Source organism: Saccharomyces mikatae (assembly GCF_947241705.1).
Source record: "Saccharomyces mikatae IFO 1815 strain IFO1815 genome assembly, chromosome: 14".
Taxonomy (NCBI): Eukaryota; Fungi; Ascomycota; class Saccharomycetes; order Saccharomycetales; family Saccharomycetaceae; genus Saccharomyces; species Saccharomyces mikatae.
Window position 1 is genome coordinate 201,456 of NC_079269.1, and position 26,788 is coordinate 228,243.

The window sequence follows — 26,788 nt, forward strand, 5'->3', positions numbered from 1 at the left end:
TTACATATTTCATTCATTTGGCTACCAAACTAGGATTAGATAAGATTAGTAATTGTCTTTCAGCGTCATAACACGACTATAACCTACAAACCCATACTCTAATGAAGGTGAGGAAATATATTATTCTATGCCTTTGGTGGGCCCTTTCAACACACATTTTTGTACTATCACAACAAATTCCATTAAAGGACCATACATTGCGACAGTATTTTGCTGTAGAGAGCAATGAGACGTTGTCCCGCTTGGAAGAGATGCACCCAAATTGGCAATATGAACATGACGTTCGAGGACTGCCCAACCATTACGTTTTTTCCAAAAAATTGCTGCAGTTGGGAAAGAGATCTTCACTAAAAGAAATACAATACAGCTATAACGACCACATATTATCAGTTCATGATTTATCTCCGCGTAATGACTTGTTTAAGAGGCTGCCTGTACCCGCCCCACCAACGGACTCGAGCTTGTTGCCAGTAAAAGAAGCTGAGGATAAACTTAGCATAAATGATCCTCTTTTTGAAAGGCAGTGGCATTTAGTCAATCCAAGTTTCCCCGGAAGTGATATAAACGTTCTGGATGTATGGTACAATAATATTACAGGCGCTGGAGTTGTGGCTGCCATTGTAGATGATGGTCTTGATTACGAAAATGAAGACTTGAAGGATAATTTTTGTGCGGAAGGTTCATGGGATTTCAACGACAACACTAATTTGCCAAAACCGAGATTGTTAGACGACTATCATGGTACTAGGTGTGCAGGTGAAATCGCTGCGAAAAAAGGTAACAATTTTTGTGGTATTGGTGTAGGCTATAATGCTAAAATCTCAGGAATAAGAATATTATCCGGTGAACTTACTACAGAAGATGAAGCTGCCTCATTGATTTATGGCTTGGACACAAATGACATCTATTCCTGCTCATGGGGACCAGCGGATGATGGAAGACATTTACAAGGACCTAGTGACTTGGTAAAGAAGGCTTTGGTGAAGGGTGTTACTGAGGGAAGAGATTCCAAGGGCGCAATCTACGTATTTGCCAGTGGAAATGGTGGCGCTCATGGTGATAACTGTAATTACGATGGTTATACTAATTCCATATATTCTATTACTATTGGAGCTATCGATCACAAAGATCTACACCCTCCTTATTCTGAGGGTTGTTCTGCTGTCATGGCAGTTACATATTCTTCAGGCTCAGGAGAATATATTCATTCAAGTGACATTAATGGTAGATGCAGTAATAGCCATGGTGGAACATCTGCAGCTGCTCCATTGGCAGCTGGTGTTTACACTTTGCTGTTAGAAGCAAATCCAAGCCTGACTTGGAGAGACGTGCAGTATTTATCAATTTTATCTGCCGTAGCATTAGAAAAGAATACTGATGGAGATTGGAAAGATAGTGCTATGGGGAAGAAATACTCTCATCGTTACGGCTTTGGTAAAATTGATGCCTATAAATTGATTGAAATGGCTAAGACCTGGGAGAATGTTAATCCGCAAACATGGTTTTACTTGCCAACATCATATGTTTCCCAGTCCACGAACTCTACAGACGAGATCTTAGAATCTGTTATAAACATATCAGAGAAAAGTCTCAAAGGCGCCAACTTTAAGAGAATTGAACATGTCACAGTAACAGTAGATATTGACACAAAAATTAGAGGAACCACTACCATAGACCTAATTTCACCGGCGGGGATAGTCTCAAATCTTGGAGTTGTGAGACCAAGAGATTTGTCGTCAGATGGATTCAGAGACTGGACATTCATGTCTGTAGCGCATTGGGGTGAAAGCGGCGTAGGTGATTGGAAAATAAAGGTTAGAACAACAGAAAATGGAAACAGTATTGATTTCCACAGTTGGAGGTTGAAGTTTTTTGGGGAATCCATTGACCCGTCTAAAACAGAAAGTTTTGTCTTTGGAAACGACAAAGAGGAGGCGGAACCAACTAACTCAGAGGGGGCTGTATTACAACCGTTTACCAGTACAACTTCCGTTTCCGATAGCATGACTTCTATTTCCTCTACGTCACCTGGTGTAAGATCCTCTGCCACCGTCCAAACTACTAGTGCTATGACTGACCCTGAATCTGATCCAAACACTCCTAAAAAACTTTCTTCACCAAGGCAAGCAATGCATTATTTTTTAACCATTTTTTTGATCGGTGCCCTATTTTTGGTATTATACTTCATGTTTTTTATGAAATCAAGAAGAAGAATCAGGAGGTCAAGAGCAGAAACTTATGAATTTGACATTATTGATACTGACTCTGAATACGATTCCACTTTAGATAACGGCACTTCTGGAATTGCGGAACCTGGGGAAGTCGAAGACTTTGATTTTGACTTATCAGATGAAGATCATCTTGCAAGTTTATCTTCATCAGATAACGGCGATACCGAACACACAATCGATAACGTGTTAACAAATGAGAACCCCTTCAATGACCCTATAATTCAAGAGCCTCCAAACGACAGTAGCGGAAAGACTGTTTCCAATGGAGTACAAGAATTACAGCCTGGAGTGCCTTTGTCTTCCAGACAGTCATGACTTTCTGTACACAAAGCTTCAAGCTAACAAAACAGCATTATTATCTTATAGAATGTTTTACTACCTATATGTTTATATGTTATTTAAGCAAAATTAATATCCCATTCCCACTGTTCTTAATATCATCATAGTACTTCATACCGCGTTATTTGCACCCGCGAAATTAACTGAAAAAGTCCGAACCGATATACCAAAACGTAAAGGGGAGGGAGGGTCTAATTAATGCAAACTTAAAGTCAAAATGACTTCTAGAGAGCTAGCAACACTAGAAAGTGCCTCCAATAAACCTCATCTACTTGGAAGGAATGACAAAACCTAACACGAAAACGATCCATGGGTTCTCCAAAATTATAAGCATATGTTTACTGGCATGTTTTTTCATCGATAAAGTTTACGGTGATATGGAAAACGACATGGGAATGGATGATACTTCTGAGTACACTAGGCCGGAAATTGTGAACGCTGGATCAAAATCTTTTCACTGGCTCTGCACGCTAGGATTTCTGTTGCTTTTACCATCTGTGGTCACATGCCTCTCGTTTGCCGGAAAGATATATTCTGCCACGTTTTTACAATGTATTTGTGCTTCCTATGCCTTCTTGGAAGCTGCTGTATTTAGATTTCAAGACAACAACGGGGTTGAAAACAGAACTTCAAGGGGAACTGCATGGTTTTTGGCGGGACTTACCTGGATATCTGTATTCTTTGGAGGATTAGCGGGAGGAACTGGCTTCTTAGTCAGGAGCAAGAGATTGCAAACGTTCACATCAAATACAGGTGAGAAAACACTGTCATACGTTCATCGCGGTTTATCCTTTTTAACTGTTCTTACGGGTTGGATTAAAGTTTGCTTAGCACCAGTTGCGCTCTTTGGATTCTGTAGAGAGACACATACAGGGCAGTGCATCGCCCATGGTATCATGGGATCCGCGTTTGTACTATACGGGTTCATTTATGTGTTTGTTTTGGTCGTGCCATGGATTCGCAGTGATCAAACTTCATACTCTCAGGATTATGTGGACAGTTGGGTAATGTGCGTATGGGGCGTTGTGAATACCTTTACGGAACATAGATGGGGACGTGAAGGATGGAGTGTTCATGATTACCAACATACATTTATGGGAATTATCTGGTGGGCCGGTGGTATACTGGGGATTTTCCTTTCTAGAAATGGTAGACGAACATTTGTGCCTAGTTTAATCATTATTTTCACCGGCTGGGCCATGTCTGAACACGCTCAGCATTTAATAATTAGTACAAAAGTGCACAACATGTTTGGGTTGGTTTTGATGTGTGGAGGTGCCTTAAGAATCATCGAGATATCTTTTCTGCTAAAAGACAAAAGAACACTAGAAAAGATACATTCATTTCAATACCTCGCCCCTTTTTGCCTAGTATGCTCAGGTCTCCTGTTTATGGGTGCAAATGAAGAGCAGCTCATTCTAGTATTGAGGCTGGGTGGGGACCATAGTGCGTATGTTTTACTTATCGTTTCTGGTGCATTTCTAGTCTACTTCTGGATGGTTGCATGCTTGGAATTTTATCTATACTTGATTGAAAAGGAAAAACAAGGATTCCTTCCGAAGCCATACGACCTTCAAAACGAAAACAATAACGTCGGACTTGAGTTAAATAATATATCGGACAATGACGTGGATATGTATGCACATTCCTTTAATGTTTGAATATTGTGCAACCAATAAAATACAAAAACTTGAGGGTTCTGTCTAGAAACTTTGTCAAAGGCACCGTAATAATATTACTCTTCTCTTAAATGCCTTAAGTTAGGGGTTGTATACACTGATACACACTTCTGTATTGAACCGTTTACATACGTATATAAAAAAATATCACGAATACTTTTCAATTCTTTTGATACTTTCCTGTGTACTTGTTTTCGTTTGCAAGCTCATGATGATAAATTCCGCTATTTCGGTGAAAGGAAAAAAGCTAGCTTCGAAATTCCTGAAAGAAGTACAATTTCATATCGAAAATTAAATTCAAAGAGAAAAAGTCAGCAGATCAGACATTCTGTGTTAAGTATTATTATGATATTAGGAGAGCATTTAATGAGTTGGTCCAAGACCGGTATCATTGCGTATAGCGACTCACAATCGCCAAATGCAAATATTTGTCTCACATTTTTAGAATCAATTAATGGAATAAATTGGCGATTCCATACACCTCAAAAATATGTTTTGCACCCACAATTACACGAAGTTCAATACCCTGAAAATAACAGTAGTTCAAGTAATCACTCGACAATATCTTCTGTGAACGGATCAACTGCAGCTGGTATAGGAAGCACTCCAAATTTTGGAAGCAATACCAATAAGTCCACTCCACAGTTCTTCTACAACATATCATCCATTCATTGGAATAACTGGTTTAGTTTACCTGGGGATATGTTAGCTGTATGTGATGAACTAGGGAATATGACCATGTTAATTACTGGGCAACGCCCTGATCGTGCTACTACCTATGAAAAGTTAACAATGGTATTCCAAGATAATGTCTACAAAATCTATAATCACGTTATGCCGTTAAAACCTGTCGATAAGCTGAAACCTATGAACATCGAACGGAAGCAAACAAGAAAGGAATACAACACATCCATTCTTGAGTTTCACTGGCTCACCTCCTCAAAATCCGTGATCGTTTCTCAATTCTGTGCTTTTGACAGTAGTTCTAACACATATAGAAGCAGGGCACAGCAAGTGCCTCCATATGGTGTGTTTCATCCACCCTTTATAAAATATGCGTGTTTGGCAATTAGAAAGAATGGTCAAATCGATTTTTGGTACCAATTTTCAAATTCAAAGGATCACAAAAAGATAACATTACAGCTGTTAAACTCATCAAACCAAAGGTTCAAGGACCTTCAATGGCTTGAATTTGCTAGAATCACGCCAATGAGTGATGATCAATGCATGTTAATAACCACGTACTCAAAACTATCCAAGAATATCTCTTTCTACAAGCTACATGTTAATTGGAACCTTAACACTGCCAAACCAAACATTCTAAACGATCCATCCTTAAAGATACAATTTATACTGAGTACTACTCTGGATCCAACGGATGATGAAGGACATGTATTGAAGTTGGCAAATCTTCATGTTGTATCTAAATCATCAATTGAGAAAGATCCTTCCCCAGAAATTTTGGTTTTGTATAATGTTTGCGATACCTCAAAATCATTAGTGAAAAGGTACCGACTCACTCGAACACAACTTTCAGCCGAATACTTAGTAATCTTAAAACCAGATTTGAATATCGACCGAAATAATCCGACAAATCAAATCTTCCCATCACGTCGTTATAACCTTCGTCGCCACAGCGATATTATCCTTGACAAAAAAGTCACTTTAATTACTTCTGAGATGTTTGATGGATTTGTTTCATTTTATTTTGAAGATGGTACCATTGAATCCTATAACCAAAATGACTGGAAACTGGAAACTGAACGACTTATAAGTCAGAGTCAGTTAGGAAAATTCAAAAATATCATTGCGTCTCCACTAAGTGCTGGATTTAATTATGGAAAGCTTCCTTTACCACCATCAATTGAATGGGTGAAGGTTTCACCATCCATGTGTGGGGTCATCGTTAAACAGTACAGCAAAAAATGGCCACAATTTTATGCTGCCTCTCAGAAAAACTATACAGATCCTGAAAAGGATTCTATAAACGCTACAGCTTTAGCATTTGGATACGTGAAAAGTTTACACAAACAAATATCTGCCGAAGATTTAACAATTGCTGCTAAAACGCATATACTCAGGATTTTATCTCTGGATAAAAAAAGGGCAAAAGATTTTATCACAACATTGCTTAAAAGTTTGTACTCTTTTTTCAATATTTCTCCTGATGCTCCAAAAGAAATTATGGATAAAATAATCACAAGCAGACCATTACAAAAGATCATGTTGTTGCAGCTGGAACTTGGCAGTTGCTTTTCGCATGAGAACATCGAAGAAATGGCCAGAGTTATTCTTTATTTAAAAAATGTTTTGTTTGCTTTCAACGGTGTAGCGAGAAATTTTCATTTTGCCATTGAACAGATAAGTAATAATTCCAACCAACAACAAAATCCAAAGTTATTTCAGACCATATTCTCAAAACAGGATCTCATCCATTCATTGATTCCTGTTGCCAGATGGTTTGTTAAGTTTGTTACTTACTTGACTCAAGAAATCTTAATCTTAATTAACGATCCCACAAACAAAGATTATACGTTAGTTCATGGGATATTTGGGGCCAAAATGTCGAGGACATTGATATTGTCTATTCTCAATGAAATAAAGAAAGTTACTCAAATAGTTACCAAATTTCCAGAAACTGCATACCCAATCTTAAACGAGTCGTCGACTTTCTTAAAACTAGTTCTATCTGAATCACCAGTGGATTTCGAAAAATTCGAAACGTTCTTAGTTGATGTAAATAACAAATTCATTGCATTATGTGAACAACAGCCGTCACAAGAGCGAGAGTTTTCGTTGTTAGTAAAAGCTGAAATCCCCCCTGAATATGCCAAAGTGGGAGAATTCCTTCTGCAGTACGCAAATAATGCAGTGATTTCTCACGCGAATGCGGCGGCGGTATATTTTGCAGACACTAGTGGCTTGAAGATATCTAGTGCCGAGTTCTTCAATCATGAAATATTTCACTTATTGCAACCTTTAGAAAAGGGTTTAATTATTGATACCGATCAACTACCCAAAAATAATAGGACTTCTAAATCGTTCAGCACATTACTGTATGACGATGTAACCTGTGATAAGTTGAGTAAATCAGAAATATCTGATGGAAAACTTAAACGATGCAGTAGGTGCGGATCCGTAACGAGAGCAGGTAACACGATATCAAGTGACAAGACAATTGTACCCACTAGCATTCAAACCAAAAGATGGCCAACCATGTATACAAGGCTGTGTATATGTTCAGGCATGCTCTTTGAGATGGACGGATGATTAGTACTTTTATAGCATAGTTTGTATAGATTTGTATTAGACATTCACTATCGATTTGATAAAAAGAAAAGAGAATACAGTGTGCAGGTTCTTTCTTTTCTTCTAGAACACAAACAGAGCACTATTCCCTCGTACGGAATTTCTATGCAGATATTCCGATTTACCTAGCAGGGAGGAAAAAGTACGTAGCTGAAAAGGGCATCGGAAAAATCTTTTCGAAGATAGGGTTTATGGCTGAGCGAGCCGAAGCAATCAGGTTCCTTTGCAAGGTAGTGAACGGTATGCAACCACTTCATATGGATCTGCCCCTCAAAGGACTTGCCGTCGGACTGCTGCAGTTATTTTGCATTCATCTGCATATAAACGGGTTGTTCATGACAGAAGAAAAAAAATACTTCACTCGCAGTTATTATTTGACAGAAATATGTCTGATAGGAATGCTTCCTATAAAGAACCGATGATGTACAACGTATCTTTGCCTTCGTACAATAGTAGTAATTTAGGTCAACTGGATAGCCTGAAAACTAACGTGAGAGCAGGCTCTCATGATCATTCCATGCGAAGTGAAATGTCATCTAAGAATTCCGGTAACGATTTCATGCCACAATCAATTTCGCACTGGGAAGGCAGTGTCTACCAAATGAGAATTGAACAAGATAGCTCTTCAGGTACAGCAAAATTTGATTTTAAAGTTAGTGCAAGAGACCAATTGTTACTCCGAATGTCGTGGGACATTCTTCTCAGGGAGTATTTACCACATGAAGAACTAAAAATTTTTCAAGCACTTCTGTATTCAAACAGAAATATTGCTTCGACAGAAAGGCCCTTTTTGAATACTACTTTTGATGGCATGATTACCAAAACTATAGATCCTGCTGTTAAAGCACGTAAAGGCAAAAAGAAGGGCAATGATGATAAAATCGATACTGCACTGTTTTGTTCACAATTCTATGACAATTTAATCGCAATGGACCCTTTATTGGAAGAATATTTCCCATCATTAAGACATCAAGCTGTTTCTTTTTGCAAGGTCCTCAATTCGGCCATCGAAAACCTTGAAGATGTTCATGTCTTAGATGATTACATTGTAAAGTTAGGTAAACGTCATTCCAGGATTCTCGGCATTAAAACTGTTGGATTTGAAGTAATGGGTAAGGCATTTATGACCACATTGCAGGATAGGTTTGGATCCTTTCTCACGTTAGAACTCAAGAATCTTTGGGGCAAGCTTTACTCGTATTTGGCAAATTGTATGATCACTGCGGGAAAGGACCCAATGGAAAAAACCAAATCAGATTCTTCCTATCAGGAAGAGTCTGTAGTTTTGAGTTTTCCCGTTCCAAAGCTTGCGACACATGATATGAGTACGATCGACAAGCTACAATTAGCCAGAACTAAAAATGCTACAACACCCAATAGTTTAACTCAGATACCAACAAATAAAACTCGATCAGAAATGCCCTTGGAAAATATATCCAACCAGACAAAAAGCGACAATGAAACAAGTTCATCATTCTCGCCAAAGCGTTCGGGAAGTACAAGGCCTAGTACCGGAAGCAGTACTGTCGTGGAAAACAGTATCAAGAAGAATAGTTATGAAGAAAAAATCCACTCATTACAAAAGACCGCCCAACAAAATAACTGTTCGATTATGTAACAAAATTGTGCCATCCAATTTATAAAATTCCCATGTTAGACTATATATTCTTTTAGATTTCTAACTGTTCTTTATTACCCGAGGTTTCTTTCTCTTAGACAGGCGCGTCAGAGGAAACGCGTCAAGCCGACTTCTCTTCTATCGTCCCGAGTATGAAAAATCATTTCAGATTCTGAAGAAAGTAGATTAGCTCTGAACCTTCCCTTCTGAAGAATTAGACACATGATACTCTCTTTTATAGAGTCAAACCCTTCCAGTGCATTTATTGATACATTTTCTGTACTTTAGAAGTAGACGAGGGAAATAGCAAATCCAAACAAACCAGGAGGGAAATCTCAACAACCAGATTGCAGAAGCCGTACCAACATTTTTTTTCTAATTATTATATACTACTAGGCATTCAAGAGAATATGTCGGATAGCATTTCAGATTCAAAGTCTTCAGAACTTTTGAACTCTACTTTTTATTCATCAAACTCGATAAATACACTCGACCATGCTAGGACCTTTAGAAATTCTCTGATATTGAAAGAGATATCTAATCAAAGTTTGAGCTCGTCAATAAAGCCAAGCGAGTCGTTCCTTGATGAAAACGCAGAAAGCACAGCAGTTTCGCAAAGGTCGCTCGGAGGTGCAATTCAAAGCTCAGAAGTACAAACTGTAAATATGACAACTTCTCCCTCATTGAGTGCATTGGCTGATATTCTGAATGAAAGATCAAAGTATGCTGATCTGAAAACTAGAAAAGCGCAGAATATCGAGTCTCTTATAATCGAAGAAGAGGAAGATGCCGAGGAGCAAGACAGTTCGGTCAACTATAATGAGAGGGTTACTGAGTCCAGACTTGGTATACCAGAGGAAGTAAACGAAGACGTAGCGATAGCTTCTCCAAACCTTATTGATATTGACGGTTCCAGTAGCATTCAAGTTGCTTCTTCAAACTTACCTTCTTTCGATGAGCCTGACTTTTTATCCACTCCTAAAGTCAAACCAGAATTTCCGAATCCACCGAGCAAAGTTCACATACAACCTACAATTATTGAGCAAGACAACAGCCCACCAGTAAAGCTGGATCATAAACCTTTGGTAAAATCTGAAACAAAGGCTTCGACACATAATATAGGGCCATTAAAAGAGAACTCAAAGCCATTGCCTCCTTCTAGTAAATTGCATAACCCAAAAGTTCGTTCGAACAAACTGGAGGCACGAAAGTACACTGATTCCTTGGCCCAACGGACTACTTCAGCAGGTTCTGTACTTGAAGATACTTCCGTGCATAAAAAGAAAAAGAGTATATTTTCGTTTCTCAAGAAGAAAGAACCAAAAGCTGCTCTTAAACACCATAGTATACTGAACGAAGGAAATAGGATGTCGTCATCAAGTACCTTCTCAATGAATACTCCAACTTCTTCAAAAACTCCTGAAAAACTAAAGAAAAAATCACATAGTAGCAGCAGTATTTTTAATTCCTTTCTCAAGGGAAAAATTGAGACTTCAGAGTCACCTCAAAAGGAACCAATAAGGCATAAAAAAAGAACTCCAAAATCCAAGGACAAAAAGAAAGATATAGAACTCCCACTTGATACTACGTCAGTATCATCTATTGAATCACCTCTACTGCGAAATAACTTCGACGATATTCCTATCAAAGCTGATCAAAAAACGAAATCAGTTGATCAAAGAAAACCTACTCCTTTGAATATGGATCTTATCTTGGGAGGCAATGAGAACCAAAAAAATAACACATCACCAAAGCAAGCAAGAGAAGATAGTGTTGTTAATAACGACTCTCAATTACCGTCCAGAGATACTTTCTTGTCACTAGAATATGAAGCTCCATCACCAGCATTTTCCAAGCATGATACGGGTGAAGTCCTTTTCCCAAAATTTTTGGATAGTCATGAAGTTGACTCGATCGTTTCATTAGAAAGAACAAGATCCACGAAGTCTAATAAAAGAAGTTCGATGAACTCACAAAGAAGATCATTGACAGACACTTTATCCATCAAGGCACAAAGTGAGGGAATGTTTATTACTGAAGCGTCTTCAGTGGTATTATCTACCCCGGACTTGACAAAGTCACCTGCCAGTAGCATTTTGAAAAATGGAAGATTCGAATACTCAGAGAATTTCTCCAGAGAATACTCTTACGAAGGTATCACAAACGAAGAACACAACAACATCTTAACCATTAGCAATGATAATGACCCATTCCAAAAGGGTGATGTATTTTTAGATTCGATTGAACAAAAATTCGATCAGTTAGTGATGGCTTCTGATGAAGAAAAAACTGAAGGTGAGAATGAAGTACCGAAGCCAAGGAAAGAACCTGTGAAAAAAACTCTCGAGGGCAAAAATACTTATGCAGATGACGATGATGAGCTAATATCTGACATTATGGAATTCGCAAGTTTCATCAACTTTGGTGACGATGATTTAAATTTAGATTTAGATTTAGGGAACACAACTGCTCCATATGCGATAGAAGGCTCCAAAGTTGTTGACACTAAGAACATAAACAGCTCTAATGCATTTTATACAAAAGGTAATAAGGAACCTAGTCACACAGGGGAAGAATCTCAATTATATCCCGTTGTTGGGCAAGCTACTACATACGAAAATGGGCATCAAAATGAACTATTAAGTTATGAACAAGATGACAGTGGATTGACGGATAATGATTTTGAGAACGAGGATTTCAATAAACACACAGAGCTGCCCGTAGAAGTAACCCCAAGAAATAATGCATATTTACCAGAATTTGAACCCAACAGACCTGTTTCAATGTCTTTTAAAGGACTCAAAGCTCCGGGGATGGACACATCTTTTATTGACTTCATGACGCCTGACTCCCCTGTGAAATCAGACGTAACAAGTCTAGGTGAGATAGATGTAAAAGATAATGACGGTCACGGTGTTAGGTTCTCGTCACAGATAATTCTTTATGATACTTATGGAGAATTTGAATATGATAGGCACCCAGAAATTTCGACTTGTAACCAACTTACACCCCAGTTAGCTCAAATGATCAAATTGGAGTTAAATGAATTAAAAAGTGCAATGGAAGTGCACGATGATTCGAGATGTTACACACACTTCTATTAGCCCAAATATTTAGGAAAATGAAAACAAAACAAATCATACATATCAAGACATTTTAGTTTCTATAAACTTATATTATGTACTGCAAGAGATCCTAGACTTGGTCTGTCTACATTATTTCGAAAGTCATTTTGGCGAAATATTTCATCATGATATTCTGTATTACCCGCACTTATCACGTGAGGTAAAAACTTCCAAAATAATGAAAAAGAGAAAAAATTAAGCTTTGAATCCAGTTCTGATGAGCCTTCTACTTGCATAAGCATCTAATAGCTACATAATAACGATTGTTTTCTTTTTCGGAATAATTAAATAATCCAGTTCATACTGTGTATCATAATGGCCACCGGTTTTGAATTTCCAAGAATAGCTTATCCAGGTAAACTGATATGCCCTCAATACACTACAGAAAATAGAAATGGCGATGATATAATTTTTAATTATGTTTGTGGCCCAGGAACGAAACTGCTTCGTTATGAGCACAATGGAGCACAATTAGAAGCGATAACCGCCACACTAATTGGGACAGTAAGATGCGATGAAGAAAAAAGAACTGATGAGGAAGAAGAACGTGAGGCCACTAACCCATCTACAGAGGAGGAAAAATCAGTAGATAAATCTTCCAGTGATGTGTCAAAAAGAATTGTAAAGTTTATCAGAGTTTCAGTAGTTCCGGTGACAAACAATGATTGTAAAACCAGTAAAGATGCCAGTAATGATTTTGCTAACAATCTACCGAAAGAAGGTGATATTGTACTGACCAGAGTGACCAGACTTTCATTACAACGAGCTAATGTCGAGATTTTAGCTGTGGAAGACAAACCATCCCCAATTGATAGTGGTGTTGGTAGCAATGGAATGGGAATAATTGCGGCATCTGGCGGCTCAGGAGCAGCTACATTCTCTGTTTCTCAAGCATCATCTGATCTAGGTGAGACATTTAGAGGTATAATCAGGTCCCAGGATGTGAGGTCCACTGACAGAGATCGGGTGAAGGTAATAGATTGTTTCAAGCCGGGTGATATTGTAAGAGCACAAGTTTTATCTTTAGGCGATGGTACTAACTATTATTTGACCACTGCAAGGAATGACCTGGGAGTGGTTTTTGCCAGGGCGGCCAATGGCGCTGGTGGGTTAATGTATGCGACAGACTGGCAAATGATGACCTCACCAGCTACAGGCGCAACTGAGAAGCGTAAGTGTGCCAAACCCTTTTAATTCATAACTGCTTATGTAAAGTGCATAAAGACGTATATACTATATAAAGAGTGTATGGATCTATTTTCTTCTGCAGTGTCACCAGTGATTTTTTACAAGCCAGAGGGAATAGAAAAAGGAACTTATTAAACTTTTTATTTTTTATTTTACTTATTATATACTATAGTGCATTATCATTATCTATCTAAACTTGTCTTTTACACGGTGTTGTTTTCCGATTTTACAGGGTAAAGTAGTTTATCATGCGTACCTCTTAAATCGACCTCACTTAAACCCACTATACCACCAAAACTTTGAAACCTCTTGAAATAATGATCTCTTTTTTCACGTGCAGTGTCTACTAGAGCTGGCCAATATACATCATGCTTATATTTGAATCTCAGATCACCACCATACAGTGAATCTAGTTCATTCTTAGGAACATATTTCACAAATGGCTCATCAAAAACCAGTTTCTCACGGGTTAGCGGATCAATAAACGGATGAATTAACTTCAAGAAGGTCCAGGCTAACCAAGGAATATTCGTCAAAAGTGCCTTTCCTAGTCTTTCTGGATAGTGAGTTTGTAGAATATGCAGCACCTCCTTACCCACACCAATGGGGGGTATCTTACTATTACCAGGTACTTTGGGCACATCAGGATAATCTTTGAAATCTATTAGCAACGCTAAAGAATCTTGACCAGCCGGCATAAAATCGATAACTCTTTCTAACATGAAGACTAAGTGCTGCACTTGTCTGTGAGAAGTCTTTGTATTCTGTCTCCCTGGTTTCAAATATAAGATGGGTCTGGCATCATTTTCGTAACCCAAAATCACTTGCTTACCAGATTCGTTCTCGACAGCTACAGAGTCAGCGGTTATTGTATCACCATGCTCTTCTCCCAAGTGACTAATGCCGAATTCTCTTCTCCACGCTAGAGTCATAGTGATTCTATCAATACAGTCCTTCAGCACCCATTTGGTAGCTCTTAGGTAACGTAGGAAACATTCCCTAGTTAACCACGCTTTTTCTTCTTCATCCAAGGGTTTAAGATCATCCTCTGACTTGTTTTTTTCACTTGTATAGATTTTCAAGTCAGGGTTACTGAAATGTTTCAACACCTCATCATACATCTTTTGCTCTTCACCAGTAAGTGGTTTTTCCTTTGGAATAGATATCGAGGATGGAAGTTCTTTAATTGGCTCATCAATATCAATTAAATTTTTCTGCTCTTCTGGAGCCTCCTTCTTCTTAGTGAATCTCTTGAACATTGCGAACTTTTGTACTTGTTTTTATATACTGTTGGTTTGGTTTATTTGCTGCGAGAATTAAAAAAGAATAGAGTGCTTAGTTGTCGAGGAGAGAGAAGTTATTGGTCTATCTAAACTGATATTTATATATACGTACACAGATAGGAATGTATAAATATATTCAGACAATGAGCACAATTATTGTGCATGTATAGAAATGGAATGCGCATATAGTGCTTCAACCTATTGCGATAAAGATCTGGCAATATATACAGAGATATATCGCATGCGTGCACTCAAATAGAGTCGGGTGGAAAAGAAAAAGAAAAAAAGCATAAAATTACTAAGATGGAAGGCCAGAAAAGATGACGCGCAACGCGAAAATCGCTTATAAGGTGAGAAGCCGTTGCTTCCGGTTGCTTCCTTTCTTTTTTCCGTGGAAAAATTGGACCCCATGGGAAGATCGCAAGGGATATGACGGTTTTCGGAGTTGAAATAAGTGCTATTTCCGCGGCTCATAGATATACGGACGGGTAGGTCGACTTGGGGTCACGTGCGTAAAAGTATCTCCGTCAGATCCGGCATTTCGTACGAAAATACCAGATTTCTTCTTCTTGTGGCCTTTTGAAACGGTATTTGCGGCTACACTTGACATGGAAGATATGGCATCTTTGTGGGGATAAGTGTGTGAACTGGTGCGGTGATCGTTGGTGATCGGTGTTGAATGGGGTCGGGAAACTGCAGCGTTGGTCTTTGGTGGTGGCCTTGACAATATAGGCTTTTTCCGATTGAGGAAAATTGACGGTGAATCAGATCTTCTTTTCTTCAGCGGCGTAGTGGGCATTGCAACGTCTTTCTTCTCTACTGCAATGTCGTGCATGTGACGGTTGATCTTGACAGGTTCCGCCTTGATGGGAACTGGGTTATTTTTCGAGGAAGATGTTTGTGCGCCAGCTTTGCCACCAAAGGCCACACGCTGCGCATGTCTTTTTGCAATGTTGAACCCAGCATCTTTGAAGTGCTTTAGTCTAGATTCGTGATCTTTCAAGGATTTCATGTATAATTGCGAATGTGGCTCACTGTCCAACCTTGCGGTCTTTTTGGTGTTTTTCTTTTTAAAGTAAACAGTGTGGTCAACTACTATCGTTTGATTTTTCTCTCTTTCTTGTTGTAACTTTTGCATTTCCAGTCGTAATCTTTCTGCGCTTTCCTCCTGTTTCTTTTCTACTTCTTGCTGGTACCTTGAGTACAACATTCTGTATGGTATTCGATACTTGTTGTTTCGGATGTCTTTCACTACCGACTGACGTAGGCAAGACTTTAATAAGTCCTGATCTGAGTTGTAAAGGTCTGCATCATTTTCTTTGACGAAGTTGAAGTAGTATTTGCAAATAGTGTCTCTCTTGGATACAAACTGTTCGTGCACATTAGTCGGGAAATCCTGTTTCAAGAATTCTAACCATAGTTCATCGTCGTCAAATATCAGTAACACGTTGCTTTTCTCAAGCTTCAATAATTGTGGTATTTTCACTTTTTGCAATATCTTCTTCAACAAGTGATAGGGCACATTACTAACGGATTGTATGTTGGAATGATTTCTCATCAACGAGATTTCACATAGTGTTCGTAAACTTTTCATATCTCGACATCAATCGATACATACGTTGCCTGGAACGTATTTCCATGTATAAAACTCATCTACATATAAGTTACATATGCATCCAATCCTTATAATTAGGTGATCCCTTCTTCGCAAAGAATTAAGTGCTTGAAATTTTCCACCATTACTTTCCTTAAGCACGTCGTGTCAAATGCCGAGAGAAAAATACGTAGATATTCATACTTCCCTAAGGATACCAAATAAAGATAGAGGCGAGTACAATTCAGACACTTTTGATAAAACATAAAGTATTGCAATGATTACATAAAACAATTCAAGACATTCTGTCCGCAGGATAATATAAAGAAAACGAAAAAAAAGAGGGAACAGAGATTCCAAAAATACTACATATATCCATGACATTATTTCGTCTTTATTTTGCATTAAAACTTTCTTCTTGTCTGCCTATATACACACCTTTTATATCCATCTTTCCTCCTTTCTTTTACTCTTTTGTACCTATCAAGAACATTCGAAAGATTACTCACCGCGCAATGCTTTAATGACAGCGGGTCTTCTCATCATATGCTTCGTCCACTTGTAAACTTCTGGAAATTCCATTTTGATATTAATGCCGATTCTATCTACGACATTATTCCAGGGAACAAAGGCCAAATCTGCTATAGTCAGTTTATCTCCCACGAGCCATACAGGATAGTCAAAGAAACGACTCTGTGACATTGGCGTTGTCCCAGCAGAGTATGCTGCTGCATTTTCCGTGTCTAATTCCATAACTAATGCTTCCCTCCGCTCGGCTAATGCCATCTCCACTACACCGTAAACTCTTCTAACCTCATCTGTATATCTTTCCACAGCACTTGCTATCTTTTGAGAATGAAAGTATCTGAAATGTAAAGCTTGTCCAATCATTGGTGCGTGGCCTGAAGTCTGGAAGAACAACCATGCGTTGATTTGTGACTGATCAGCTAAATCATCGGACCATAGTAATGGATTACCAGTCTCTTTGTAATATTTATTTACCAAGTGTAGCAAAATTGCTCCCGATTCCCAAATGGATAAATTATCCATACTGTGATCGATTAAGGCTGGAACTCTAGCATTAGGATTCACAGAAACAAATTCGGGAGCTCTATGTTCCCCAAGATTGAAATCTAGGAAGATCGTGTTATAATGAAATCCAAGCTCACTTAGTACTATGGCAACTTTAAACCCATTTGGCGCAGACCTGTGAGAAAAAAGGGTATATCCTTCGAGTGGTTGTTCTTGGAAGAATTTTGTAATTCTGGAATATTCCACGTGACTCATACCTGAAAAGGCCTGTTGCTGTTGCCGATGCTGTTCCAATGTCTCCTTGATGTTATTTTCGTTGTCATTATTTTGACTACCATTGCGGCCATTGTTGTTGTTTTGAACAGTATTAGTGTTATTATTATCGTTATTGCTGTTGTTATTATTATTAATATTATTACTATTATTCACACCTGCGGGGAACTCAAAATTTATATTACTTTGGTCGGTAGTGGTATTACTATTCCTATTCCCTATGTTTACCTGACGGAGAGCATTGGATAGATTAGAGACTTGGTTGCCGTTGTTATTCATCATTTGCGTACAACCTACTTGCACCTTTGGAGGAATATGACTAATAAGAAAGAATGAAAAAAATAGAAAATGAAAATTAATATGGGGGAATCTGTATTTATTTTCAATACAATGCAGTATTATAAACAGTTATAAGCACGCTGACTGATAATGAAGGTTTCCGTTATTCTTTTCGCCCTCAGGTAAGTACGTCTTCCGTCCTTGTATGGTTGCTTTCTCAGCCCACTGAAGAAGAAAACTGCATGCTGAAGCCACTCTTCCTCAAAAATTCATTAGTGGGCAGCTCATCAATTCTCCTATTCGGCGAAAAATGAAAAAAAAATAGGCGCATCACCCGGAATAATGCATAAGTTCCAAACTTTGATAACAATCATACCTTCAAAGTTATTGCAGATGGGACAAACTTTTTATATCTTTATATATGTTAATAAGTGACTTTTATTCGGCATTATATGGGAGTACGACTAATTCTTTTTAGTCTTGACTTTCCTGCTTTTCATCATATTTTTCACAGCCGCATGTCCTGAAATCTTTACGTGGGTGAATAGCTTATTTCGACTATCGAATGATTCTCCGCAGGTAACGCACTTTTCAATTGCCGCAAATGAAGATACTGAGGGCGGTGGTGTAGGCAAAGATGGCGTAGTTTTAGCAAATTTGGAATTCTTCTTTAATGTTTTGCCCTTTTTCTTTTTCGTTTTCGTTTTAGTAGACCAGTCCTCTTCGTAATGAGTTTGCAGGCCCTCATCTCCCAATGAGGCTAAAAGATCATTTAACTCATCAGTTCTTTTGTCTGTAGCATCATCAGAAGATTCTGTTTCTTCTGATTCTGTTTCGACTTTACCTTTCTTTTTGTTTCTTCTCTTCTTCTTCCTCTTCTTCTTACTCTTTGTGTGTATTTGCAAATTTTCATCCGAATTGACGTCCTCTACCTCTATTTGGATACAATTATCTTCGCTGTCATCTTCAGAAGTTGATTCTGCTAGTTTTCTTTCAATTTCAGCGAGTTCAGCTTGCAAGGTTTGTAGATCAATATCCTCTTTTTCCTTAACAACTTCATCTGCCGAATCAAAATTTTCAAGATCAGAAAGATTATCCAGCCCAAGCGTGATATTTTCCTCTTCCATTTCCTTCCGAATCTCTGCCATATTTTTATTGTGCAATTTAGTATTTATGTGGTTCTTCAATTGTTTTTCAGATTTGAACGTTTTATTACAAATAAAACATTCATAAATCAGTATTTCGTCTTCTTTATCATTCTTAGAATTTTCAAATTCTCCAAAATTGTCATATATCTTTTCTAATTCATCCCAACTTTCTTCTTTTACCGTTTGCCAGCTTTGTAAATGAAAATCTTCTTTATCATCGTTGTAGTTCGAGCTGCCACATTTCCTTCTATTATTTAATTCATTCTTTCTCTGCTGCTCTTTCATTTTGCGCTGTTCTGCTGCAATTTTTGCACCTTCTTTCATTCTTTTATCGAGCTTTTTAATGAAAACCACAAACCTTTTGACCGTTTTATTATATTCATTCCGAGCCTGTTGTCTAGCCTTTTCATTTCTTCTATTAACTTCTCTCTTTGTTCTCCTGTCATAGTTTTTGGAATACATGTATTCGTCTTTCCAGCTGAAGCTCTTCAGCGTGTTGAACGCTGACCAAGTTTTATAAAAGTGTTTCAAATATTCATAGTCTATTGATGAATATCCAAACAAAGGATACAAAAGCTTATTAGTTTTGTTTACGTAGTTATCACATGCTTTCAAATACCCAATATTATTGATATCCTGTTCAAAAGCATCATCTTGGTACTCGTTAAACTTTCCGAGTCGTTTACCGCTTAAAATCTCATCTTTAGCCAATTTGGCAAATATTTTTCCAGCAATTTGATAGATACCTGCAGCTGTGTTGTCTAGTTTAGTATATAGAGCGGAATTGAAAAATAAAAGCAGCTCATCAGTAGTAACTCCTGTGACCGTAGCGTCTACTTCATCGTAGTAACCATCAGCATCCGGTGCAGTATCATTTAAAATTTGTTCCTTATGCGAGTCATACCATGCTCTTTCCTGAGGATCAGATAGTACCTCATAAGCAGCTCGGATTATGGCAAACTTTTCTGTGGCTTCTTGCACATTATCTGGGTTTTTATCTGGATGATATTGTAAAGCTTTCTTACGGTAAGCCTTTTTTAATTCAAGATCAGAAGCATGTGATTCGACTCCTAATAGTTCATAATAACAGGCCTTCATCTGTTCTTTTAAATCCTAGGGCACCACTAGAAGAGTATAATTCTTTGTCGAGGCCAAGTTTTGCTATTTAGAACCATGCTTCTTTGCGATGACTTGATTTTTTTTCTTACGTATTTATTTTTTTTTTCCCATCAAACAGGAGCAAAGTATGGATCTAATAAGGTGCGTGTTCTAACATTAAAAAATTGAGAACTAACCGCCATTGTTCTCTACTTTACAAAACATGAATATTTATACATATTTCCTTGAATATAATTAGATCTTCTACCTTATTTTTTAGTTACAATTACATCATTTTATCTATAGATAAGATATGTCGTTGAAAAATTATTTAATCATCTTCTCCAAGATATGATCGTACAAATGGTCCAAACATCTCTCCAAATGATGATCTATTGAATCCATCCTTCGCGCGGCTATAAATGTATAGTATGCTTGATCCGTAAACTTCTTCAAATTCATCTCTTGATTATATACTTGCCTATGCAGACGCTGGGCGAAATTGGACAAAATGATATTCTCGTATTTCAGCTTTATAGCTAACAAAGGAATTTTTCGCCTTAGCTTTGAGTAAGGAATTCCAATAGCCAGTACGATTTCTTTGACAATATTTTGCAAGGTTGTTAAATTTGCAAAATTAATTTGTTCCACCATAAGAATATTGCATTCTTCTTCCGAAATATCGGGTCTTGACTGTAAAATATTTTTTATTGTGATTTTATCAGACGTGTTCCCCTCTAAAATTTCTAATCGCGACCTTAAAGTTTCTAGTTCGGTCGACATAGTACTTGTTTTATTCTCAAAGTCTGCTAACAGTATGTCTTTGTCTTTCAATAATGCTTCGTAGGTTTCTTTGCTTTTCTCCCATGATCTAAATCTTTCATTTAAACTTTCCAACTTGGCTTTTATTTCTTCATTGCATCCTTTTAGGATTTTCTTTTCGTCAATAGTCAACTTGTCAAATTTATCACATAAAATTTCATTTTGTTTGGAGAGTGTGTTGTTTGCACCAAGTAAATTATTATTTCTTTCTCTCATGGTATGAATTTCCGTTCTTTCATTTTCTAGCTCCTTTTGGAGATCCTCAATTTCTGATTTTGCATTATTGAAGCGTTGAAACAAACGGCTTTGCTCCTCCTGGTGCGATGTACGTAAGAATCCTTTGATGCTAGGATACTTCTTTTGTAATATCTCATCTAAGTTAGAGGAAGTGTCGTCCGAGTCATATAACTCAAAAAATAATATACCAATTGGTATTTCGAATAGCTCTACTTTTCGTAAGGAGTCAGTAAGACTCAATAGTGCAGTCTGTTTTGTCTGAATAGTATTCTTGGCTTTTTCCAACATTTCCCTGGTATGTGAACAATCTCTTGTTAGATTTTCAATCAATACCGTTTGTTCTTCTGTTTTTCTCTCATCATTAACTCTTTTGTCATTTGATGTTGTAGCCGCTTCGAGCTCTTTTTGTAAAGAGTTTGATTTTTCCTCTTGTCTTAGATTGTCTCTACCCAACTCGATAACCTTTTTTTGATATCCTAGTATCACATTCTCTAAAACTCGAAGATCCTCCTCAGATATAGAACTCTGAAGGGAAATTTTAGCACCGTTGCAGTCTTCTATGTATATTTCCGATGATATGTTCTCATCCATTCCTTGAGAAGAAACCTGTTCGTTCGCCTTGGTAAAATGCTTGGCTGAAGGGTTTTCTCTAGGAGTAGAGTGTATGAAGTTAGGTACATCTTTTTTATGGGCAGCAGTAACTTTAGGTGATTTATTTTGCTCATTATTTGATCGTTCTTGTAATCCTGGAGATTCTCGATAACTATTATTCCTAACATAGTTCGTACAGTCCGCGAATGGCGGTTTATTTTCTTCATAAGAGTCTCTAGCATTAGAAAAGTTGCAATTAATAACATCTTCAGGGTTAACAAATAAAGGCAGAATCGATTTTCCAACATGGTTCTCATTAAGCCAGTTTTGTGGAAGCGGTTCTTCATCTTTTACTTCTGCATCATCGGATACAGGAGAATCTAAGCGCTCGTGAAACGGAAAATTCATTAGATCAAAATCGGTCATGATTCACAAATGGCCAACTACTTTGTACTAAAAATTTTTTTACCTGTAGCTCTCTCTCAAAGGAGCACAATTGTTATTTACTGTTTTTTGTAACTATAAATACTACACAAAAAAAATCCTAACGCCTCACGTCGCGCAACGCGATTTCCTATTAAGAAATGTCCTTCATAGTCATGGTTATATACTTGGTATATCACGAAAGGCCATTCTAAATCTTTATATCTATATGAGTAGATGCCCTCCTTTAGTTTTCACATAGAATAAAGATTAAAGTACGCGGTTGTTATTACATAGAGAACGAAAAACGAAAAAAATGGAGAATATTAGCTCTCGCTATGTCTCAAACCTGATCTATTTTTCTTAATCTTAGCGAAAATTGGCTCACTTATTCCTTTATTACCTTGAATACCAAGGCCTTCACCGCTTTTCCATCCAAGCTTTTCCAACATCCTTCTACCAATATTCTCATTTCCAATTTCTGGAGCATGTTGACCGACAATTTCACCCTCTTTAACGTGAAACTTTCCCCTAATTGTTTTCGTTCTTTCGAACACTGTTTGCTCCTCCCTTGGTCTCTTCACATCTATTCTCATGAATACTGGTCTCTGTTTCAATAATTGATCAATGAGGTTGTAATTAGGAGTAGACCATTTTGTTTTCTTTATTTTCTCCACTACCACCGATGTATGGTTAGCTTTTCCAATTTTTGAGCTCTTCAAGTTATAGTACTTAGCAAGTTTCATCAGAGTTTTGTTGCCATGGGGGTCTAACGGAGGAAAAGTAAGTTTATCTTTCTTCCTAGACATGAAGCACTCTAATTCATCCTTGATATTCTGAATATGGAGGCCATACGGGTACTTCTTAAGCATATCATTGGAGTTTTTATTCTCTTGATCAATGAAATCTTCCTTGGCTTTTCTCTTCTTTGCTTTTGTTTCCAAGCGTTTACTAAACTTGCTTTGCAATGTCACCAGTGTTTCTGTATCCAACGCTAAGGCCTCATTTATTAGTAGCTTCTTTTTCTTACCTTTGCCTTGAGTTTCTAAGGACTTAGTCTCAAAGGTTTTGAATCTATCTGTATCATGTTTCAACGTGTATGCAATGAGATCATCCAGGCCCTCCTCCATGTCACTATGCACAATTGAAGAGTCAATGTCCTCATCATCTTCGTACCTACCCTCTTCATCACTAGAATCAGAAATTGGAATATCTGAGTAAGTTGGCTCAGGCGTTTGAACTTTTGGCACAAGAGAATTCTTAACAAAATTCAAATAAGCAGGTAATCTGTACTCGGGGAGACCTAACTCGCCTATGACAAAATCAGAAAGTAAGTCTTGATCAATCCAATGAAAATCATAATCCCCTAATAATCTGTAGCACTGTAAATAATATGAATTATCTGTTCCACCCATTCTTATATTGGTGACCACTATATCGTTGGTATTTACGGCATAATCTTCTTCCTTGTATCCGAAATCTAACTCTTCACTAATAGGTGATGGAAAATTATCATTTTGACCATTGGATGGTTTGGTATTATCTATTGATAGAGATTTTATATCCTCCATTAATTGTGGACTGGGACTTGGTAAAAGATTACTATCAATTGGGTCATTGGGACGCTGTTTAATAAAATTACGCTTACCTTCAAGCTCACCATTTTCTGAATGTTCGTATAGCGCATCGTTGCTATCTTCTGTTTCTATTTCATATTCTAACTCACAGTCAGAATCACTATCATCTATACCATGCATCACACCTGAAATATAATCAGCAAAAGGGTGATACACCCCATTACCTTTATTTGGAATGCTAACACCAATATCCTCGCTTTCGTCACCTTCTGACACATTAAGCTCAACCTTTCCAATTGTTAAGATAGGACTGAACTCTATAGCAACTTCCGTAGGTCTTCGAACCTCCTCAACACGGACTCTTTTTATTTTGTTTAAATCAAGTCCCTGTTCTGCCTCTTCATCTACAAAAAATAGCTTACTGTCATTGATCTTGTCTCCATCGTAAGAAGGTGGGTTGGGGCACGACACCAAGATATCACTATTATCATTTTCCCTTTCGTCCTCCTCACTACTAATATTTTGAACATTATGAATCGCATTTGTCGGCTCTTCACTAACTTCTGCTTCTATTCCAAGGATATTTTCACGACTTACTACGAGGTTCTTTTCTCGTAGTTTTTGAATCATATCATGGGATGGATCATAAACTTCTTTAGCTTTAACAAATTGCATAGGCCTTTTACGGAAAGCTGCTCTTCCTGCTTGTAGATCAGTTGAAGATTCATATCGATTGCCAGGTCTTAAACCGCCCATTCTCATAGAGCGACTCTTCGCATTATGACCAAAATAATAATCTTCTATAGTCTTCGGCGATATGAATGATTTCCCTGGATTGAAATCTGTACCTACATCACGGAAGTCACCTTCTCCTAATGGTATAGATGAGTTGTGCCAACCGCTCGTGGAAGCAGACTGTTTTTTAACTTTTCTTCCCATTGGACCCTTACCTTTCCCCTTACAACCTTTCTTTGAATTACTACCACGTGCATGCCTACTTCTGCTTCCTTGATAATGACTGTGCCTTTTCGCCATCTTTTGACAGCTGTAAAAAATATATGCTTACGCTTTACTTTGCTTACGGAGCACTTCTTATAGTAATTCTCAAAATTCTGGTTTTTATAATCTTTTGCTTAGAACTGATTGAAATGCAAAGTTTCAAATTTCACCTCTATTATTGAGCGCTGTCCGCTAAGACTGCTCGTAATAGCGCCTCAAAGGGGAAAAATTAAGTATACACACAATAACGGTAGCTAAAAAGAACAAAAGACCAAACATCGCGAACGTACACACAGGGTGGTGATATATATGCAGAAGTGGCTAGGATTGTGGAAAATGGATTTGGTACAAAAGGTTTCTCATGGTGTGCTGCATAAGTCGTTTGAAGAACCAGTTGCTTTTACGAATCATGATTGTGTAGTATTAGGGGAAATATACCCCGAGCAAGACCAAGAAAGTAGCCCTGAACAAGGCGAACAAGATAGTGGGTATCGCAGCGAAGTGGCCAGTGGTGGGTTTTTCAGCACCCTGTTTGGAAGGGAGAATTCTTCCTATACAAGGGATTTTCTTTTGGATGTACGATCAAGGGTCAACTTTACATATCGGACGAGGTTTGTTCCTATAGAAAGAGCTCCAGATGGGCCTTCCCCTTTAAGTCTAAATGTACTAGTACGTACAAATCCGATCAATACCATAGAGAACTATATAACAAATCCTGATTGTTTTAACACTGATATTGGCTGGGGTTGTATGATAAGGACGGGACAAAGTTTGCTGGGCAATGCCTTACAGATCGTTCATTTGGGAAGAGATTTTAGAATCAATAGTAACGAGAGTTTAGAAAGAGAATCAAAATTTGTAGACTGGTTTAACGACACTCCTGAAGCTCCATTTTCGTTGCATAACTTTGTTTCTGCTGGTACAGAACTCTCTGGTAAAAGACCAGGTGAATGGTTCGGCCCCGCAGCCACCGCCAGAAGTATACAATTTTTAATATATGGCTTTCCGGAATGTGGTATCAATGATTGTATAGTCTCTGTTTCATCTGGCGATGTATATGAAAATGAGGTCGAAGAGGTATTTGTAAAGAATCCAGATAGCCGGATACTGTTTTTGTTAGGCGTAAAGCTCGGTATTGATGCAGTGAATGAAAGCTATAGAGAAAGCATATGTGGTATTCTAAATTCTGTGCATTCAGTAGGCATTGCTGGTGGTAGGCCGTCTTCGTCATTGTACTTTTTTGGCTATGAAAGAAATGAATTTTTACATTTCGATCCTCATATTCCCCAACCAGCAATAGAAGATTGCTTTGTAGAATCATGCCATACCACTAAATTCGGCAAACTGCAGTTATCGGAAATGGATCCCTCAATGCTTATAGGTGTTTTAATCAAAGGCGAAGAAGACTGGCAGCGATGGAAGCTAGAAATTGCGGAATCCACTATTATAAATGTTCTTCCTAAGAGAATGAATGGTTTTGATTTGAATTGTAGCGTTGATGATATAGAAAGTATTGATTCAGATTCCATGGAGAAGGATACAAGAAATAATGAAATTCCCGGAATGATAGGAGGAGATTACGTAGATATTGGCGCAGTAGTTCCACATTCAACGAATGCAGAAGAGTATGATTGTTTTCAAGACATTCACTGCAAGAATCAGAAAATCGTTGTCATGGGAAACACACACGCGGTAAATGCAAATTTAACAGACTACGAAGTAGAAGGAGTTCTTGTCGAGAAGGAAACAGTAGGTATTCCGAGTCCTATCGATGATAAATGCTAGTGTAAAGGAGGCACTAGTCCAAGAATGCATATATACTTCTTCTATTATATTCCCTAAAATAAAGTATTCAGGTCTTTTGTTCCGAATCATTTAATCATCCTTTACGTTTTCTTCGTCTTGCGCAGCGGCGGGAAGAGCATAAAAACTGAAGGTGATTG

General features: G+C 37.8%; 13 protein-coding genes across 13 annotated transcripts; 7 read left to right on the top strand and 6 right to left on the bottom strand.

Annotated features, from left to right (window-relative positions):
• Positions 1-101: 101 nt before the first annotated feature.
• On the top strand, positions 102-2,546 carry KEX2 (kexin KEX2; the record flags this gene model as incomplete). The annotated part of the gene is made up of 1 exon (XM_056225160.1): positions 102-2,546. One exon carries the CDS (start codon positions 102-104, stop codon positions 2,544-2,546), a length of 2,445 nt encoding a protein of 814 aa, XP_056079006.1.
• Positions 2,547-2,851: 305 nt separating this feature from the next.
• On the top strand, positions 2,852-4,231 carry YTP1 (Ytp1p; the record flags this gene model as incomplete). The annotated part of the gene is made up of 1 exon (XM_056225161.1): positions 2,852-4,231. The coding sequence occupies one exon, from the start codon at positions 2,852-2,854 to the stop codon at positions 4,229-4,231; it is 1,380 nt and encodes a 459-aa protein (XP_056079007.1).
• A 363-nt stretch (positions 4,232-4,594) lies between these two features.
• Positions 4,595-7,519, top strand: SIN4 (Sin4p; the record flags this gene model as incomplete). Its single annotated transcript, XM_056225162.1, has 1 exon — positions 4,595-7,519. The coding sequence occupies one exon, from the start codon at positions 4,595-4,597 to the stop codon at positions 7,517-7,519; it is 2,925 nt and encodes a 974-aa protein (XP_056079008.1).
• A 424-nt stretch (positions 7,520-7,943) lies between these two features.
• SMKI14G0980 (uncharacterized protein) lies at positions 7,944-9,176 on the top strand (the record flags this gene model as incomplete). Its single annotated transcript, XM_056225163.1, has 1 exon — positions 7,944-9,176. The coding sequence occupies one exon, from the start codon at positions 7,944-7,946 to the stop codon at positions 9,174-9,176; it is 1,233 nt and encodes a 410-aa protein (XP_056079009.1).
• Positions 9,177-9,586: 410 nt separating this feature from the next.
• BNI4 (Bni4p) lies at positions 9,587-12,280 on the top strand (the record flags this gene model as incomplete). Its single annotated transcript, XM_056225165.1, has 1 exon — positions 9,587-12,280. The coding sequence occupies one exon, from the start codon at positions 9,587-9,589 to the stop codon at positions 12,278-12,280; it is 2,694 nt and encodes an 897-aa protein (XP_056079010.1).
• Positions 12,281-12,616: 336 nt separating this feature from the next.
• On the top strand, positions 12,617-13,495 carry CSL4 (exosome non-catalytic core subunit CSL4; the record flags this gene model as incomplete). Its single annotated transcript, XM_056225166.1, has 1 exon — positions 12,617-13,495. The coding sequence occupies one exon, from the start codon at positions 12,617-12,619 to the stop codon at positions 13,493-13,495; it is 879 nt and encodes a 292-aa protein (XP_056079011.1).
• Positions 13,496-13,692: 197 nt separating this feature from the next.
• PDR16 (phosphatidylinositol transporter) lies at positions 13,693-14,748 on the bottom strand (the record flags this gene model as incomplete). Its single annotated transcript, XM_056225167.1, has 1 exon — positions 13,693-14,748. One exon carries the CDS (start codon positions 14,746-14,748, stop codon positions 13,693-13,695), a length of 1,056 nt encoding a protein of 351 aa, XP_056079012.1.
• Positions 14,749-15,229: 481 nt separating this feature from the next.
• ELA1 (elongin A) lies at positions 15,230-16,366 on the bottom strand (the record flags this gene model as incomplete). Its single annotated transcript, XM_056225168.1, has 1 exon — positions 15,230-16,366. The coding sequence occupies one exon, from the start codon at positions 16,364-16,366 to the stop codon at positions 15,230-15,232; it is 1,137 nt and encodes a 378-aa protein (XP_056079013.1).
• A 501-nt stretch (positions 16,367-16,867) lies between these two features.
• On the bottom strand, positions 16,868-17,953 carry URE2 (glutathione peroxidase; the record flags this gene model as incomplete). The annotated part of the gene is made up of 1 exon (XM_056225169.1): positions 16,868-17,953. One exon carries the CDS (start codon positions 17,951-17,953, stop codon positions 16,868-16,870), a length of 1,086 nt encoding a protein of 361 aa, XP_056079014.1.
• A 461-nt stretch (positions 17,954-18,414) lies between these two features.
• Positions 18,415-20,196, bottom strand: JJJ1 (Jjj1p; the record flags this gene model as incomplete). Its single annotated transcript, XM_056225170.1, has 1 exon — positions 18,415-20,196. One exon carries the CDS (start codon positions 20,194-20,196, stop codon positions 18,415-18,417), a length of 1,782 nt encoding a protein of 593 aa, XP_056079015.1.
• Positions 20,197-20,523: 327 nt separating this feature from the next.
• CNM67 (Cnm67p) lies at positions 20,524-22,272 on the bottom strand (the record flags this gene model as incomplete). The annotated part of the gene is made up of 1 exon (XM_056225171.1): positions 20,524-22,272. One exon carries the CDS (start codon positions 22,270-22,272, stop codon positions 20,524-20,526), a length of 1,749 nt encoding a protein of 582 aa, XP_056079016.1.
• Positions 22,273-22,595: 323 nt separating this feature from the next.
• SQS1 (Sqs1p) lies at positions 22,596-24,881 on the bottom strand (the record flags this gene model as incomplete). The annotated part of the gene is made up of 1 exon (XM_056225172.1): positions 22,596-24,881. The coding sequence occupies one exon, from the start codon at positions 24,879-24,881 to the stop codon at positions 22,596-22,598; it is 2,286 nt and encodes a 761-aa protein (XP_056079017.1).
• Positions 24,882-25,154: 273 nt separating this feature from the next.
• ATG4 (cysteine protease ATG4) lies at positions 25,155-26,630 on the top strand (the record flags this gene model as incomplete). The annotated part of the gene is made up of 1 exon (XM_056225173.1): positions 25,155-26,630. One exon carries the CDS (start codon positions 25,155-25,157, stop codon positions 26,628-26,630), a length of 1,476 nt encoding a protein of 491 aa, XP_056079018.1.
• Between the last annotated feature and the right edge of the window lie 158 nt (positions 26,631-26,788).